This window comes from Haliotis cracherodii, unplaced genomic scaffold, assembly GCF_022045235.1.
Source record: "Haliotis cracherodii isolate W230 unplaced genomic scaffold, xgHalCrac1.p SCAF_16, whole genome shotgun sequence".
Lineage (NCBI taxonomy): Eukaryota > Metazoa > Mollusca > Gastropoda > Lepetellida > Haliotidae > Haliotis > Haliotis cracherodii.
The window spans coordinates 29759541-29776460 of NW_027266271.1; the positions used below are offsets into that span (position 1 = coordinate 29759541).

Genomic DNA, 16920 nt, shown 5'->3' on the forward strand with positions numbered 1-16920 from the left:
GTGGCATATTGTCTCACTCACTCACTCACTGAAAAACGTGCAGACAAGCATATTAGTCACTTCAGGTATATCGGTGATATCGATATCGTTCAATTAACATCAAATTTTTCCAATCCATTCCTCTGATTTACCCTCCTGAATTAGAAATATCGGAGACCAGTGAGACCGCTTCAACTGTGGGCCCACCCGATCGCAGGTTTGTTTGAGGCCGCACTCAGCACTGAGTCTGGACCAGACAATCCAGTGATTGACATCATGAGCATCGATCCACGTAATTGGGATACGATGACATGCATCAACAACGTCAGCGAGCCTGACCACACAATAGTCGCCTCTTACAGCAAGCATAATCGCCTTTTACGGCAAGCATGGGTTGCTGAAGACCTATTCTACCCCGGATCTTCACGGATCTGATTGCAGGTTGTATAATGGCCTGTATGAAGTCAATCAACACGGATGTCTCATGCCAAATGTGTACTACTTGAAAACAGGAGAGCGACTTCATTTGATATGTCAAGCCATGATAACAGCTGAGTGTCTTCATTTCGAGGGCAACCACGTAGTTACAGGAGAGATGCTTTATTTGGTATGCCACCACGTGGTGACGGGAGAGAGACTTTATTTTGTATGCCAGCACAAGGTAACGGGAGAGACTTTATTTGGTATGCCACCACGTGGTGACGGGAGAGAGGCTTTATTTGGTATGCCACCACAAGGTAACGGGAGAGACTTTATTTGGTTTGCCACCACGTGGTAACAGGAGAGAGGCTTTATTTGGTATTCCGCCACGTAGTTACACGAGAGAGGCTTTATTTGGTTTGCCACCACGCGGTTACAGGAGAGAGGCTTTATTTGGTATGCCACCATGTGGTAACAGGACAGGGGCTTTATTTGGTTTGCCACCACGTGGTAACAGGAGAGATGCTTTATTTGGTATTCCGCCACGTGGTTACACGAGAGAGGCTTTATTTGGTATGCCGCCATGTGGTTACAGGAGAGAGACTTTATTTGGTATGCCGCCATGTGGTAACAGGAGAGAGGCTTTATTTGGTATGCCGCCATGTGGTAACAGGAGAGAGACTTTATTTGGTATGCCGCCATGTGGTAACAGGAGAGAGGCTTTATTTGGTTTGTTTGGTGTTGTTCTTAAAGCCAAGATAGACAGCCCGCAAGTAACCGTCAAAGTGCCGGCCACTGTAAGTGCAATGCCGCCATATTTGCCTCACGTCTTATGGCAACGCCATATTTGCCTCACGTTGCCATAAGACGTGATAGTGAATCTACATACTGTGAACGTAAATCAACTTGATGACAAAACATCACTACATCAGCTACTACATTTTTACATCCAGTCTGTATACATTTTCTCCTTCAGGTTAACGGTGACAATAGATTCTGTATCATACCCACAGGCAAAGTTGGACTGATTATGTTTTTATCTACCATATTGGAAGAACCACACACTCAAAACTCTTTGAGGGGTGAAAGTGTACAGGTGGTAGCTTGGGCCGACGACCGATCGCATAGGCCTTCTAAGAAAAAGCTTATTCTCATAAACTCCAAAATTTCACAAACTACATAAGTTTGTGTTCTAAGCAAAAAGGATGAAAGCTGTGGTTATATTATTGTACAGTCTAAACAGGAGAGACAAGTCCGACCACTTTCCAACACAATAAGTGGCATTAAAACCACATCAAGCTACCAGAATGTTTCTTGAAAAGTGAGGTGAGGTCCTGTTCAAGTTTATTGCTCTGATACAGCGATAGCACGCATGCGTGAGTGTGTGCGTGGTTGGCGGTTTGTACTAGCCAGACTATTGCCGGTTTCATAGTGCGTGCTAGCCCACTGAGATACCACGCCATTTTTAAAGTGTATAATAGTTATAGCTGACCTTCCATTATCAATCTGTGCCACCATCTGGTCCATATAATAGTTATAGTCGACCTTCAGTTATCAGTCTGTGCAGCCATCTGGTCCATATAATGCTTATAGTTGACCTTCAGTTATCAGTCTGTGCAGCCATCTGGTCCATATACTGGTTATAGTTGACCATCAGTTATCAGTCTGTGCAGCCATTTAGTCCATATAATTGTTATAGTTGACCTTCAGTTATTGATCTGTGCAGCCATCTGGTCCACATAACGCTTATAGTTGACCTTCGGTTATCAATCTGTGCAGCCATTTAGTCCATATAATTGTTATAGATGACCTTCAGTTATCAATCTGTGCGGCCATCTGGTCCACATAACGCTTATAGTTGACCTTCGGTTATCAATCTGTGCAGCCATCTGGTCCATATGATGCTCATAGTTGACCTTCAGTTATCAGTCTGTGCGGCCATCTGGTCCATATAATGCTTATAGTTGACCTTCAGTTATCAATCTGTGCCACCATCTGGTCCATATAATGCTTATAGTTGACCTTCAGTTATCAATCTGTGCCACCATCTGGTCCATATACTGGTTATAGTTGACCTTCAGTTATCATTCTGTGCGGCCATCTGGTCCATATACTGGTTATAGTTGACTTTTTAGTTTCAAATCTGTGCAACCTTCAACCACTTCATGGTTGTAGTTGACTTTCAGGTATCAAATTACAGGATCCTTTATAGTTGCCTTTGAGCTCACGGTATTGTTAGGTTTGGTTTTTCTAGAAACAAATGTGGAATGAAGGTAACAAAGTGTCAAAGAAAGTAGATACGGATTTATTAACACCTCCACTGCTATGCACAGGCCATGATAATGGTGCCACATAACACAATACAGCATGTGGTTTTATTCGGTGAATATATTTACAATACACGTGATGACTATAAAAAATAATTATTTTTCACTTGATGTCATAAATATCACATACAACAGTGGTGATCGCAAGACAGAATGCTTTCTTATGCATGATTGTTGTTTAAAACCAACTCAGCAATATTGCAGCTACATGATGGTGGCCTGAAACTAATCGAGTCTGGGCCAGAGAAACCAGTGATTTTATGCAACGATCCACACCATTGGTGTATGACACGTCATCAAAAAAATAAAGCAACAAAACCCTTTCCATATTCATAAGAAATCTCTGCCAAAATTAGAGTCTACTGTCAATTCTGACAATAACCGATACAACCAAGTCACCAAATCTGGCCACCCAATCCACAAAGTGACCTCTTACGACCAGCATTGAATGGGTATTGGCCTGACAGACTTTATCGAGGCCAAATTTTGAATTTGCACATATAGTCTAGCATCAAGGGGATGCAACTCTGTATGGCAAGTTGTGACTTGCCACTTGCCACTTGTCACAAGGCAAATGTAAGGGTTAAGTAACTTAGTGTATAAGTTGCACACACACACATCTACACATCCAGAATGCACATTACTGGCATATGGTCAGCATATATATTTTGATATTATAAGGTGCAGCAAAATTCTAAAGTAAAATCAAAATAAAACATTATGCTATGATATACTTGCTATAGACCATTTCATCACTAACAAACCATTTTCATACCAGCAACAAATGATAAAAGTATATGTGCAGGATAATTGCTTGCAATTATTCCTTGTATTTTGACTGTCAGTAAAACTAAAGGGACACACAGTGGCTATGTGGGCACTGGATCCTTACTGCTGCACAGAATATACAGCATTTGTGTTGTGTAAAACAAGAATAAATCCCTGAAAATCAAATTAAGTACATGAAATTGACCTCAACAGACTGCAGAGATGCCAACCCTAATTGAAGTTGTGTGAAGGAACTAAAGCATAATTTCAAGTGAAAATGTTAACAGTACCATGATTTTGGTCTTCGCTTAGCCAGTTTCGTTAGGCTTAGACAGAAGTCAAACATGTGGTCAAAGCTCAACACATGTGTAAAATTCCTCATGCGACTCTAAATAACTGTCTTTCATGCATGCAAATAGTATCCTGTCTGCACCCACAAAGATTGTTCGATAAAATTACTTCATGTTACTGATGCATTAAAAATTTGCTTCCTGTGAAAGTTTATGCATGTAAATAATTTGTGAAAAACTTATTGAAAGGAAGACAAGTGTTTATAACAGCATTATTTTAGGCTCAAAATCGTAAATATTATGCCAAGTATCGCAATGGTTGGCATTTCTGCAGATTGTAGTCGTGAGTGAGTGACATGCACGTCATATGACGGCAAGTCAAGTGAAGGTAGGAAGAAGCCCAAAGTGGCACTGGTCATACATATTTAAACCGCAGGTTCAACAGGACGATGGGAACGGTGCTGACAGATCTAGATCACAATCAGGGTCAATCTGGGATTCAAACTCAGCACATTAACTGGTGGCACATTCTACAGTTACTGGAGCTGGCTTAACAGTGCAGGTATGTTACTGCAATGTTACAATGATACAGCAAGGTCATGATATGATACATATCATGATACATAAACCTGATACGATATGCATCGTGATATACATATTTACATCAAATCGTGTGGAAACTTAAAACTATATATATTTCAGAGCAGGTTCAAAAGGAAAAGTTAGCTGTAGCCACATGTTCGTAGTGAACTTGAAACGCTAATTACAACACATTTTGAGACAACTGACTGATGAAAATGCGAAGGTCATTAAACGAGTAGTAAGTAATTCATTTAATAAGTGTATCATCTTGTATCGATACAGAAAAAACATATCATGTTATGTATCATTCCATGAAAACTCACAATGTACTGGTGCACCGATGAATCTTTTCACCCACAATACACAAATATAAACAAACATATATATATCAGAAAAATGATGACCAGAAATCAAATGTTTCTTTCAATATTTAGTAAAATACAAATACCACTTGAACTATGATAACAGATAGAGTAGAGTTCAATGAAATATGAAACATTCAATAAAGAGACTGCATGGTAACACATATGATTCTTAAACATACAAGAAACATATTCCCTTTGATGTGATAAATGCTGTATTTACCATCATACAGGTGTTTTATCCCAACTGAATCCCAAGAGTCGAGTTTCTCAAAACATACCACCAGGGACTGTGCTTTCTTACCAGCAAATAAAGTTGTTAACCAAGGCAAGAAAATCATAAAGAAGAGAAAATCTGGATGTCAACATCTTTATTATGATGAGCACAATGTTTCGGAGTATATGCTTACTCCTTCATCAGGTGAGGCACATACTCAAAAATGTTATGTTCCTCATAATAAAGAAATTGGCATCCTGAAATTCTCTTCCTTATGTGTATCACTTCTAAATGCCTTTCAAAGACTTGATGAAACTCATGACTTGTCTGTCTTGATATGTTCGAGTTGGACTTTCCTAAATAAAAAATACCTTAAATGTTGGTGTAATGGTTGTAATGGTTGAAGTTAAAACAGTTGTTACACCTTGGGATAAGACATTCACCTGTCTCAAATCTGCCCAATCCAAACAAACTTTTGGGATTCCTTTAAGAGTCTTGATGAAGAGATCCAAAAGGTGACTGTGTGGATCTGGTATCTTATAACAGATGTGGAGGCCTCTATACGTGGGCAATGGGCATCTCCTTCAGCAGCTCCACAAGGGACAGCACTGGCAGCTACGTCACACTATGAGCATCTTCCCGAGGCAAGCTAACTGACCATAAAAGTACATTTTCTACCCAAGCTGAACTGGCTCGAGGTGTGCTGAACCCAAGGCTCTGTCACACACAGACACATACTAAACTGGCTTGGCTATTCATAAGTAGTACAAAGTAAGCATAGTGACAAAATGACATGTATAAAGATGATATAGAGAGACATGAAGTGTTCCATACTTTAAGTACAAAGCCTGCACAGAGACAGCATCGGCCTCCATGGTCCATCTCTCCCATGAAGCAACATCTTAATATTACCAAATAAACAGAAATAATACATAAAATCACAAAGGTCAGTGACCAAAGCAGTATGTTACAAAGTCACAGCCAGATGAACAACACAATGTAGGTGATATTGGGCTGCACACCTGTGCCTTCTTCAGGAAGTTATACCCACTGACCAAGGGATACCCAAACATGAATATTAAGAAATACCCAACTATATATAACTGTAATCTATTAATTCCCAAGTTGGCCTCAGGTTTATTTTAGAGAGTAACCTGAGACCATTCAGAACAAACACTTAGCCCAGACTGCAATATTGTCAGTCTGTCACAAGGATATGGCCATCACGTCATCTACACAGACACTTAACGTGCCTCAGGACCACTGATGATGTCCAGTCACAGGCAGAAAGTTAACATTGTCTTCCACTAGTCCTCATAATGAAACATAACATATCGCAAAACCCTTAAATGTGGCAAATTTCTCCTAGCCCTTATAATTCCTTAACTGTTGGTCAGTGTGGCAAGGACTGTAGGACTATAGTGCCAATTTCTAACCCTGACAGGGGGACGTTTAATCTATACTGATGCCAGGCTTATACAAAGCTATTAAGGGAAATAAGCAATGTCATTGACACAAGGGAAACACACCTCTTGACCTTATTTCAGGTCTGGAGAACCAGTAGTTGTTCTATGAATGTATGACACTGACCTATTACCAAGCAGTATTGAATTGTTTCACTGATATTATTTACGTTTGTTATTTTCTGTTACAGACAATACAATGAAAAATATTAAACTGCCTAATGAAGGGGCTACCTGACTGAAACAAGCAGTACCTTAATGAAGTAAGCAATACCCTTCTGAAGCAAGCAGTACCTTAATGAAGTAAGCAATACCCTTCTGAAGCAAGCAGTACCCAACTGAACAAGCAGTACCTAAATGAAGTAAGCAATACCCTTCTGAAGCAAGCAGTACCCAACTGAACAAGCAGTACCTTAATGAAGTAAGCAATACCCTTCTGAAGCAAGCAGTACCCAACTGAACAAGCAGTACCTAAATGAAGTAAGCAATACCCTTCTGAAGCAAGCAGTACCCAACTGAACAAGCAGTACCTAAATGAAGTAAGCAATGCCCTTCTGAAGCAAGCAGTACCCAACTGAAACAGTACCGGAATGAAGTAAGCAGTACACATCTGATGTAAGCAGTACACATCTGATGTAAGCAGTAACGGACGAATGTAAGCAGTACACATCTGATGTAAGCAGTACACATCTGATGTAAGCAGTACACATCTGATGTAAGCAGTTACGGACTAATGTAAGCAGTACACATCTGATGTAAGCAGTACACATCTGATGTAAGCAGTACACATCTGATGTAAGCAGTAACGGACTAATGTAAGCAGTACACATCTGATGTAAGCAGTACAGATCTGATGTAAGCAGTACACAACTGATGTAAGCAGTACACATCTGATGTAAGCAGTAACGGACTAATGTAAGCAGTACACATCTGATGTAAGCAGTACACATCTGATGTAAGCAGTACACATCTGATGTAAGCAGTACACATCTGATGTAAGCAGTACACATCTGATGTAAGCAATACCAGACTAAAGAAATGAGTACCTGAATAAAGTAAGCAGTACCTGACTAGCTCAGCAGTGTTCCCACAACACACACACTCACACAACACAATAGCTGGTATCACCACAAGCACCTGTCTCACAGGAATGTCTCCTTGTGTATGGGTCCAGACTGCTGAGAATATCACAGAAATACAATACATATACATAATGCTGATAGCTTCTTATCCCATGATGGATCAATAGCAGTCCTTATTGATTTGATGTCATATCAGAGCTTAATAATTGACTGACCTCATATTAGGAAGAGAATTTCTGGATGTCAACTTCTCTATTATGAGAAACACAACATTTCGGGGATATACTTACTCCTTCATCATTTGAAGTGACTTCAACCTGATGAAAAATGTATGGATGTCAACTTCTTTATTATGAGGAACACAACATTTCGGAGCATATACTTACTCCTTCATCATGTGAAGTGACTTCAACCTGATGAAAAATGTATGGATGTCAACTTCTTTATTATGAGGAACACAACATTTCGGAGTTTATCATACTCCTTCATCAGGTGAGGCATGTACTCCAAAACGTTGTGTGACATCCAGAAATTCTCTTCCTCATGTGTATCACTTCTAAATGCCTTTCAAATACTTGATGTAATATTGCCTGTTATGAAATGAAAACGTACGTTTTTGTAATGTTCCTATTGAAAAACTGTACATAGGGCTATATATAGGAGCTTGCAATGAGGAAGCATGGACCCTTCAATTTGAGAATTGAGTTGAATTCAAGTCACTTACTCCAGAGCTCCGGATAAGCTGCATATCTGCGTGAAATATGCATCAGAAATGCAGAAATACGCAGTAAAATAAAATCCAAGCGTATCAAATACGCAACGAACATTACAGATACGCTACAAAAATAAAACTTGTGCTTATCATCAAAATATTGTGAAGTAACCCTGCCTATTCGATTAGCAAATCAGCAACTTATTTTGAAATTATAAACGGGCATTCCGTCAACCTTGCCAAACTCCAAGATGACAGTTACATCATGATCATTTGCCATCACACTTTCTTGTGGAAGTATCGTGGTATTTATGAGTCCTATAAAGCTCTCGAACCCATAAGACACCAATTTGCAGGGACTAGATGAATAGTGTTTTCAAATATTTAACTTAAATACCCACATGTGTAAAAACTAGTGGGTAACAGAAATTCGAATACCAGATAGAATTACTGATACCCAATGATTTTAAAATGCATTGGTAAAATACCCACAACACCAAAAGCTTATCTGGAGCTCAGCTTACTCATTCTCAAAGTGCAGTCAAGGGACCCATTGAGTTCCTGCATTACATTACAAAGGAAGGGATCAGTCTCAAGCAGAGTGACATACAGACATAGTCACTACATCTTGAAGCTGTAGCAATATTAGTTATTTGTATTTGGTAAATCACAATTTTAAACTGCATCGGAAAGGTTTGGTGTAATTTTTCAAGGACAGCAACTTCCTTATTGTCTGTAACAAAGCGTAAAAGGTCACAAGGAATAAGGAAGTCATTCTTCCAATTTCTAAATGCCAATCAAAGACTAAAAAGTTTGAATAAAGAAATAGAGGGTAAACATGGTAAAGGTTGAAATGGTATATTAGATATCATCAAATCTGACATCAACAGCTGGTATTAAGTCTCTTGCTTTCCGATTCACTGACAGAAATACTGGGACAATAAACCTTTTCCCCAAATATCACTAGTATTGCACCAGGTCCAGACACCAGACATACTGCCAAGAAAAAGATTTACAGAGAAACTGTTATTCTCCAGTCGTTGTATGCACTGAATGGCAACTGAATATCAAGAACAAGTTGTACTTTACACACCATCAAACTATGTACACATTGCAGAGTTAAAATCACACCTGGAAAACGGATATAAAAAGGGCTGTCACCCATGTCTTGCACAGAACAGCAGATAAAATCTATTTTCATTTCTTCATTCAAAACAAAGTAAAAGTTACTACATTTGATGAATGGACATGTACACTGGCAACAGCCAGGTGAAAATTAAGAAATAGAAATGAAGACATAGTGAAGGATATTTTGTGCTCTAAAACCATGAGATCTACATGTATTTCAATGGCTTTCATACAATAAACTATTGAACTGAATTGACTACTACTTCATGAAAAAGTACCTTTTTTTCCTTTATGGAGTGAGTTTCCTTTCACAATAAATATGAAAAACACAATATTTACATGATACATCTAACATCCAAATTTAGCTATCAACCTTCAACATGTTCAAATCATTTTAAATGTGTATCACTTGTTTAAGATTTCCTGATTAACTTCTTCTGTCTACCAGCTGATGCAATCAACAGGTGATTCCTCTAACCAGATATTTTAGATTCTGAAGGATCCTGATATACAGGTAACCACAAATAGAAACACACAACAATTCAGAAATCAGTGAGTGAGCGAGTATAGTTTTACGCCGCTTTTAGCAATATTTCAGCAAGATCACAGCAGGGGACACCAGAAATGGGCTTCACACATTGTTCCTGTGTCGGGAATTGAACCCAGGTCTTCGGCATGACGAGTGAACACTTTAACCACTAGGTTACCCCCACAGTCCCTCAGGAATAACATATATGTAGGCATTGAACTATTCCAACAAAAAGAGCTGTAACAATTTAACCAAGTATAAGTATCATTGCAAAATTTGTTTCAGATCATAAAGTCATGTATCAACTAACAAATGCATGTACGTAAATTGATGATACCCTTATATAAACTACGCGAAAAAAGGTTATAAAGAACACCTGATTCCTTAATGTTACCATAGTTAATCTGTAATTGGTCTTGTATTGCAACATCACTACCTTCTGTTATGTTTGTTTTGTAACGCCGCCCTCCGCAATATTCCAGCTGTAGCTGGGGACCTATATTCTTACCCAGAATCCCCACTGAGATACAAATCATTACAAAATATATCATTACAAAATCCTTTCAGCAAACAAGATACAGTGACACCCACTAAATCATGACACTTATGTTCCATCTGAAATCACCTGGATTAATGATCCATGGTCAAGTGTTATATAGTGTAACCTATTAGTCGTGACACTAGCATTCCAACTGAAATGATCCAGATCAGCGATCCATGGTTAAGTGTAACACAGTGTAACCCCATTAATCCAGACGGTACTGTTTCCAGTGAACTAGTCTGGATAATCCAAAGATGAATTATAAAATAATGTTTTACGGTAATGTCCCTTTAATTCCATAGTCTGTTCTTAAACCGATCCTCCAGAAGGATGGGTTTCCAGTTTAATGGTGGCCAAACTAACAAGACTTCACTGTACAACACTTTATCACACAATATACACTGTATAGCACTGTATGACACTGTATAACACTGTACACACATGGTTTCCAAGAATCCTAGACAGGAAGTCAGATTCACAGGGTTTCAGCGTACAGTCCACTCTGTGTATGACTTGTAAGGCTTGAGGTGTAGCAGGATCAGATTGACTGTTTAGAATTTGCTTTGAGATTATTCCTCGGAGATGTTCACTCATTTCGATTGATGTCTACGGTCCTCAGACATCATAACTCATCATGGCCCTAAAACAAATATCAACGCATAGCATGTTACAGAATATATCACCAATGATAATCTCCAATATAATAGTCATAAATCATTCATTCAACCAGAAAAGTCCTTATTCAACTAATATATCCTCTTTCAACCAGTAACTCTTCTTTCAACCGATAAACCCCCACTCAACTAGTATATCCTCTTTCAACCAGTAACTCCTCTTTCAACCAATACACCCCCATTCAACTAGTATATCCTCTTTCAACCAGTAACTCCTCTCTCAATCAATAAACCCCCATTCAACCAGTATATCCTCTTTCAAGCAGTAACTCCTCTTTCAATCAATAAACCCTCATTCAACCAGTATATCCTCTTTCAACCAGTAACTCCTCTTTCAACCAGTAAACCCTCATCAACCAGTATATCCTCTTTCAACCAGTAAACACCTCATTCAACCAGAAAAGTCCTCATTCATCCAGAAAAGTCCTCATAAAACCAGTAAACTCACCTCATTCAACGAGTAAACTCCTCAGTCAACCAGTAAACGCACCTTTTTCAGCCGGTATCTTCTCATTCATCCAGTAACTTTTCATTCAACCAGAAACGTCCTCATTCAACCGTTAGAATTGTCCATGCAAACACTGTCTCATCTATCCAAACACTGTCTCATCAATTCAAATATTGTCTCATCCATCCAAACACTGTCTCATCCATTCAAACACTGTCTCATCCATCCAAACACTGTCTCATCCATCCAAACACTGTCTCATCCATCCAAACACTGTCTCATCCATTCAAACAATGTCTCATCCATCCAAACACTGTCTCATCCATCCAAACACTGTCTCATCCATCCAAACACTGTCTCATCCATTCAAACACTGTCTCATCCATCCAAACACTCTCATCCATTCAAACACTGTCTCATCCATCCAAACACTGTCTCATCCATCCAAACACTGTCTCATCAATCCAAATATTGTCTCATCCATCCAAACACTGTCTCATCCATTCAAACACTGTCTCATCCATCTAAACACTGTCTCATCCATCCAAACACTGTCTCATCCATCCAAACACTGTCTCATCCATCCAAACACTGTCTCATCCATTCAAACACTGTCTCATCCATCCAAACACTGTCTCATCCATTCAAACACTGTCTCATCCATCCAAACACTGTCTCATCCATCCAAACACTGTCTCATCCATTCAAACACTGTCTCATCCATCCAAACACTGTCTCATCCATCCAAACACTGTCTCATCCATCCAAACACTGTCTCATCCATCCAAACACTGTCTCATCCATCCAAACACTGTCTCATCCATTCAAACACTGTCTCATCCATCCAAACACTGTCTCATCCATCCAAACACTGTCTCATCCATCCAAACACTGTCTCATCCATTCAAACACTGTCTCATCCATTCAAACACTGTCTCATCCATCCAAACACTGTCTCATCCATCCAAACACTGTCTCATCCATTCAAACACTGTCTCATCCATCCAAACACTGTCTCATCCATCCAAACACTGTCTCATCCATCTAAACACTGTCTCATCCATCCAAACACTGTCTCATCCATCCAAACACTGTCTCATCCATCCAAAAACTGTCTAATCCATCCATCCAAACACTGTCTCATCCATCCAATCTCATCAATTCAAGCACAATCAAAACCTGATACATGTGTCAAATTGGAATAACCTAGTCAGTCATGAATCCATTGTTAGTTTAACATCGGTAAGAACCATCTTATCGTAGGAAAGATTAGTGAGAAATAAAAATTTCAGCATGAAATCCATCCAAACACTGTCTCATCCATCCAAAAACTGTCTCATAAATTCAAGCACAATCAAAACCTGATACATGTGTCAAATTGGAATAACCTAGTCAGTCATGAATCCATTGTTAGTTTAACATCGGGAAGAACCATCTTATCGTATGAAAGATGAGTGAGAAATAAAAATTTCAGCATGAAATCTTACCATTTTCCTAGCATTCTGTTTCACAAAAGTTATTATTTCATCTGCATTCTGACTCTGAATGTCCCAACCATAAGCATGCTGAAATTTGAGAAAAATACAAATTATGAACAAGAACACACCTACATGTGGCCAAACAGCTATTGTAACATAATTATACATGAGTGCTGCAATCTATTCAGATAAAAAATATGATTAATTGGATTTGAAGCCTTGAAATGTTCTGGACTAGCAGTAGATTGATATGCTTATGTCTAATTCTTGATGAGTTGCTGGATGAAATATTATGGTATCATTGGTATTTGGCATGAAAACATGAATATTGTAGTTGTAAAACAGTGCATTATTATTCTAAGGAACTTAACCCATGGCTGCTTTGTCTTTGACCGTGGTCTGACTGAATTGTTAGCTAAATACCACTTGGCAATGACGGATCTTGTTTTTTCCTCTATCTTTTGAACAATTTCATGAAAAACTTTTGTCACCAGCGGGATTCGAACCCAAGAAGTCCACACTGAAGGCTAACGAATGTAGTCTTCTGCCTCGGCAACATGGGAGATAGGGTATGAAATTAACAGCTAAATATTTACTTACATCAGTACCAATTGCTTATCCCTTTATGAATTGTGAAATGTGTTTTATGCAATTTTTATACAGTATGTTACTCTATGCATTCTAGTATTTGTACAGTACTTGTGATTTTGTAGCTTTCGTTCAACTAAACAAACAGATGGAAAAGAAATTACTATTATCTTGATCAGGGCTATATTTGCTCATAATAGGTGCATCAACATAGGCAAGTAATATTAATTGATTGATAAATGTGCTCGAGTTGGTCCAAAATGAATGGTATACTTGCCCCGGGACATGCATTTCATAACCCAAATCGGCAAAGTGCGAGGTGCACGTGCGAAAGGCTCGGGGAACACATTTCATGTGCTTCACGCAGGGCCGACTCACACAGTGTTCTCACAGTTGAGCATAGAGTTCCGGAATACCTTTCAAAATACCTTTAAGAAAACAATGTTTTTAAGTATTTTTGGTGCCATAAATGTTGGACATGGTTTATGTATGTTAGGCTACTCGGACCCCAGTGTCTAATCGTTGAAATGGTTGATTAAACCACTCGGTGCTGTGCGCCTCGTGGTTTAACTAACCATTTCAACAATTAGTCACTGGGTCCTCGTGGTCTAACCTATACTTAATTGACCTCTATCCAAACTATGCAGTGATGTCACAGTGAGTTGGAAATATGCATCTGTGTGAGTTGTCTCCCCTTCTCATATTTCAATAGCCAGCACATGTTCCAACAGACAAGACAAGGCATGGAGACCGAGAGAACGGCTGTCCCATGGGCAGGGCCTGAGGTGAGATATGTGCCAGCTAAGCACCAGCGTTTCAACCTCATGGACAAAATGTCGACTCTGGGACATGGAGACACAGGGGATATGAGGACACAGACACAGGGGATATGAGGACACAGACACAAGAAATATGAGGACAGACACAGGGGATATGAGGACACAGACACAGGAAACATGAAGACAGTCACAGGGGATATGAGGACACAGACACAGGAAACATGAAGACAGTCACAGGCTATATGAGGACACAGACACAGGTGATATGAGGACACAGACACACAGGATATAAGGACACAGACACAGGGGATATGGGGACACAGACACAGGGGATATGAGGACACAGACACACAGGATATAAGGACACAGACACAGGGGATATGGGGACACAGACACAGGGGATATGAGGACACAGACACAAGAAATATGAGGACAGACACAGGGGATATGAGGACACAGACACAGGAAACATGGAGACAGTCACAGGCTATATGAGGACACAGACACAGGTGATATGAGGACACAGACACACAGGATATAAGGACACAGACACAGGGGATATGGGGACACAGACACAGGGGATATGAGGGCACAGACACAGGGGATATGAGGACACAGACACACAGGATATAAGGACACAGACACACAGGATATATGAGGACACAGACACAGGGGATATGAGGACACAGACACAGGGGATATGGGGACACAGACACAGGGGATATGAGGACACAGACACACAGGATATAAGGACACAGACACAGGGGATATGGGGACACAGACACAGGGGATATGAGGACACAGACACAAGAAATATGAGGACAGTCACAGGGGATATGAGGACACAGACACAGACACAGGAAACATGGAGACAGTCACAGGCTATATGAGGACACAGACACAGGTGATATGAGGACACAGACACACAGGATATAAGGACACAGACACAGGGGATATGGGGACACAGACACAGGGGATATGAGGACACAGACACACAGGATATAAGGACACAGACACAGGGGATATGGGGACACAGACACAGGGGATATGAGGACACAGACACAAGAAATATGAGGACAGACACAGGGGATATGAGAACACAGACACAGGAAACATGGAGACAGTCACAGGCTATATGAGGACACAGACACAGGTGATATGAGGACACAGACACACAGGATATAAGGACACAGACACAGGGGATATGGGGACACAGACACAGGGGATATGAGGACACAGACACAAGAAATATGAGGACAGACACAGGGGATATGAGGACACAGACACAGGAAACATGAAGACAGTCACAGGGGATATGAGGACACAGACACAGGAAACATGGAGACAGTCACAGGCTATATGAGGACACAGACACAGGTGATATGAGGACACAGACACACAGGATATAAGGACACAGACACAGGGGATATGGGGACACAGACACAGGGGATATGAGGACACAGACACAGACACACAGGATATAAGGACACAGACACAGGGGATATGAGGACACAGACACAGGGGATATGAGGACACAGATACAGGGGATAAGAGGACACAGGTACAGGAGATATAAGGACACAGACACAAGGGATATGAGGACACAGACACAGGGGATATGAGGACACAGATACAGGGGATATGAGGACACAGGTACAGGATATGAGGACACAGACACAGACACACAGGATATAAGGACACAGACACAGGGGATATAAGGAAACAGACACAGGGGATATGAGGACACAGACACAGGGGATATGAGGACACAGACACAGGGGATATGAGGACACAGACACAGACACACAGGATATAAGGACACAGACACAGGGGATATGAGGACACAGACACAGGGGATATGAGGACACAGACACAGGGGATATGAGGACACAGACACAGGGGATATGAGGACACAGACACAGACACACAGGATATAAGGACACAGACACAGGGGATATGAGGACACAGACACAGGGGATATGAGGACACAGATACAGGGGATATGAGGACACAGGTACAGGAGATATAAGGACACAGACACAAGGGATATGAGGACACAGACACAGGGGATATGAGGACACAGATACAGGGGATATGAGGACACAGGTACAGGATATATTAGGTCACAGACACAGGATATGAGGACAAAGACACTGGGGATATGAGGACACAGATACAGGGGATATGAGGACAGACACAGGAGATATGGGGACACAGACACAGGGGATATGAGGACACAGACACAGGGGATATGAGGACACAGGTACAGGAGATATTAGGTCACAGACACGGGATATGAGCACACAGACACAGGGGATATGAGGACACAGACGCAGGAGATATGAGGACACAGGTACAGGAGATATTAGGTCACAGACACAGGATATGAGGACAAAGACATTGGGGATATGAGGACACAGATACAGGGGATATGAGGACACAGATACAGGGAATATGAGGACAAAGCGACTGGGGATATGATGACAAAGACACTGGGGATATGAGGACATAGACACAGGGGATATGAGGACACAGATACAGGGGATATGAGGA

General features: G+C 40.5%; 1 protein-coding gene across 3 annotated transcripts in view; it reads right to left on the bottom strand.

The window, feature by feature from the left end:
- Positions 1–7613: 7613 nt before the first annotated feature.
- The window catches only part of LOC139464056 (dnaJ homolog subfamily C member 10-like), a 34672-nt gene continuing 25365 nt past the window's right edge, over positions 7614–16920 (bottom strand). For all 3 annotated transcript variants that reach the window (XM_071245581.1, XM_071245583.1, XM_071245582.1), the window contains 2 exons: positions 13010–13087; positions 7614–11040 (listed from right to left, as the gene is read on the bottom strand). In XM_071245581.1, the coding sequence (XP_071101682.1) occupies positions 11023–11040; positions 13010–13087 (96 nt within the window). In that variant the 3' untranslated portion in view covers positions 7614–11022. The remainder of the gene's footprint in view (positions 11041–13009; positions 13088–16920) is intronic.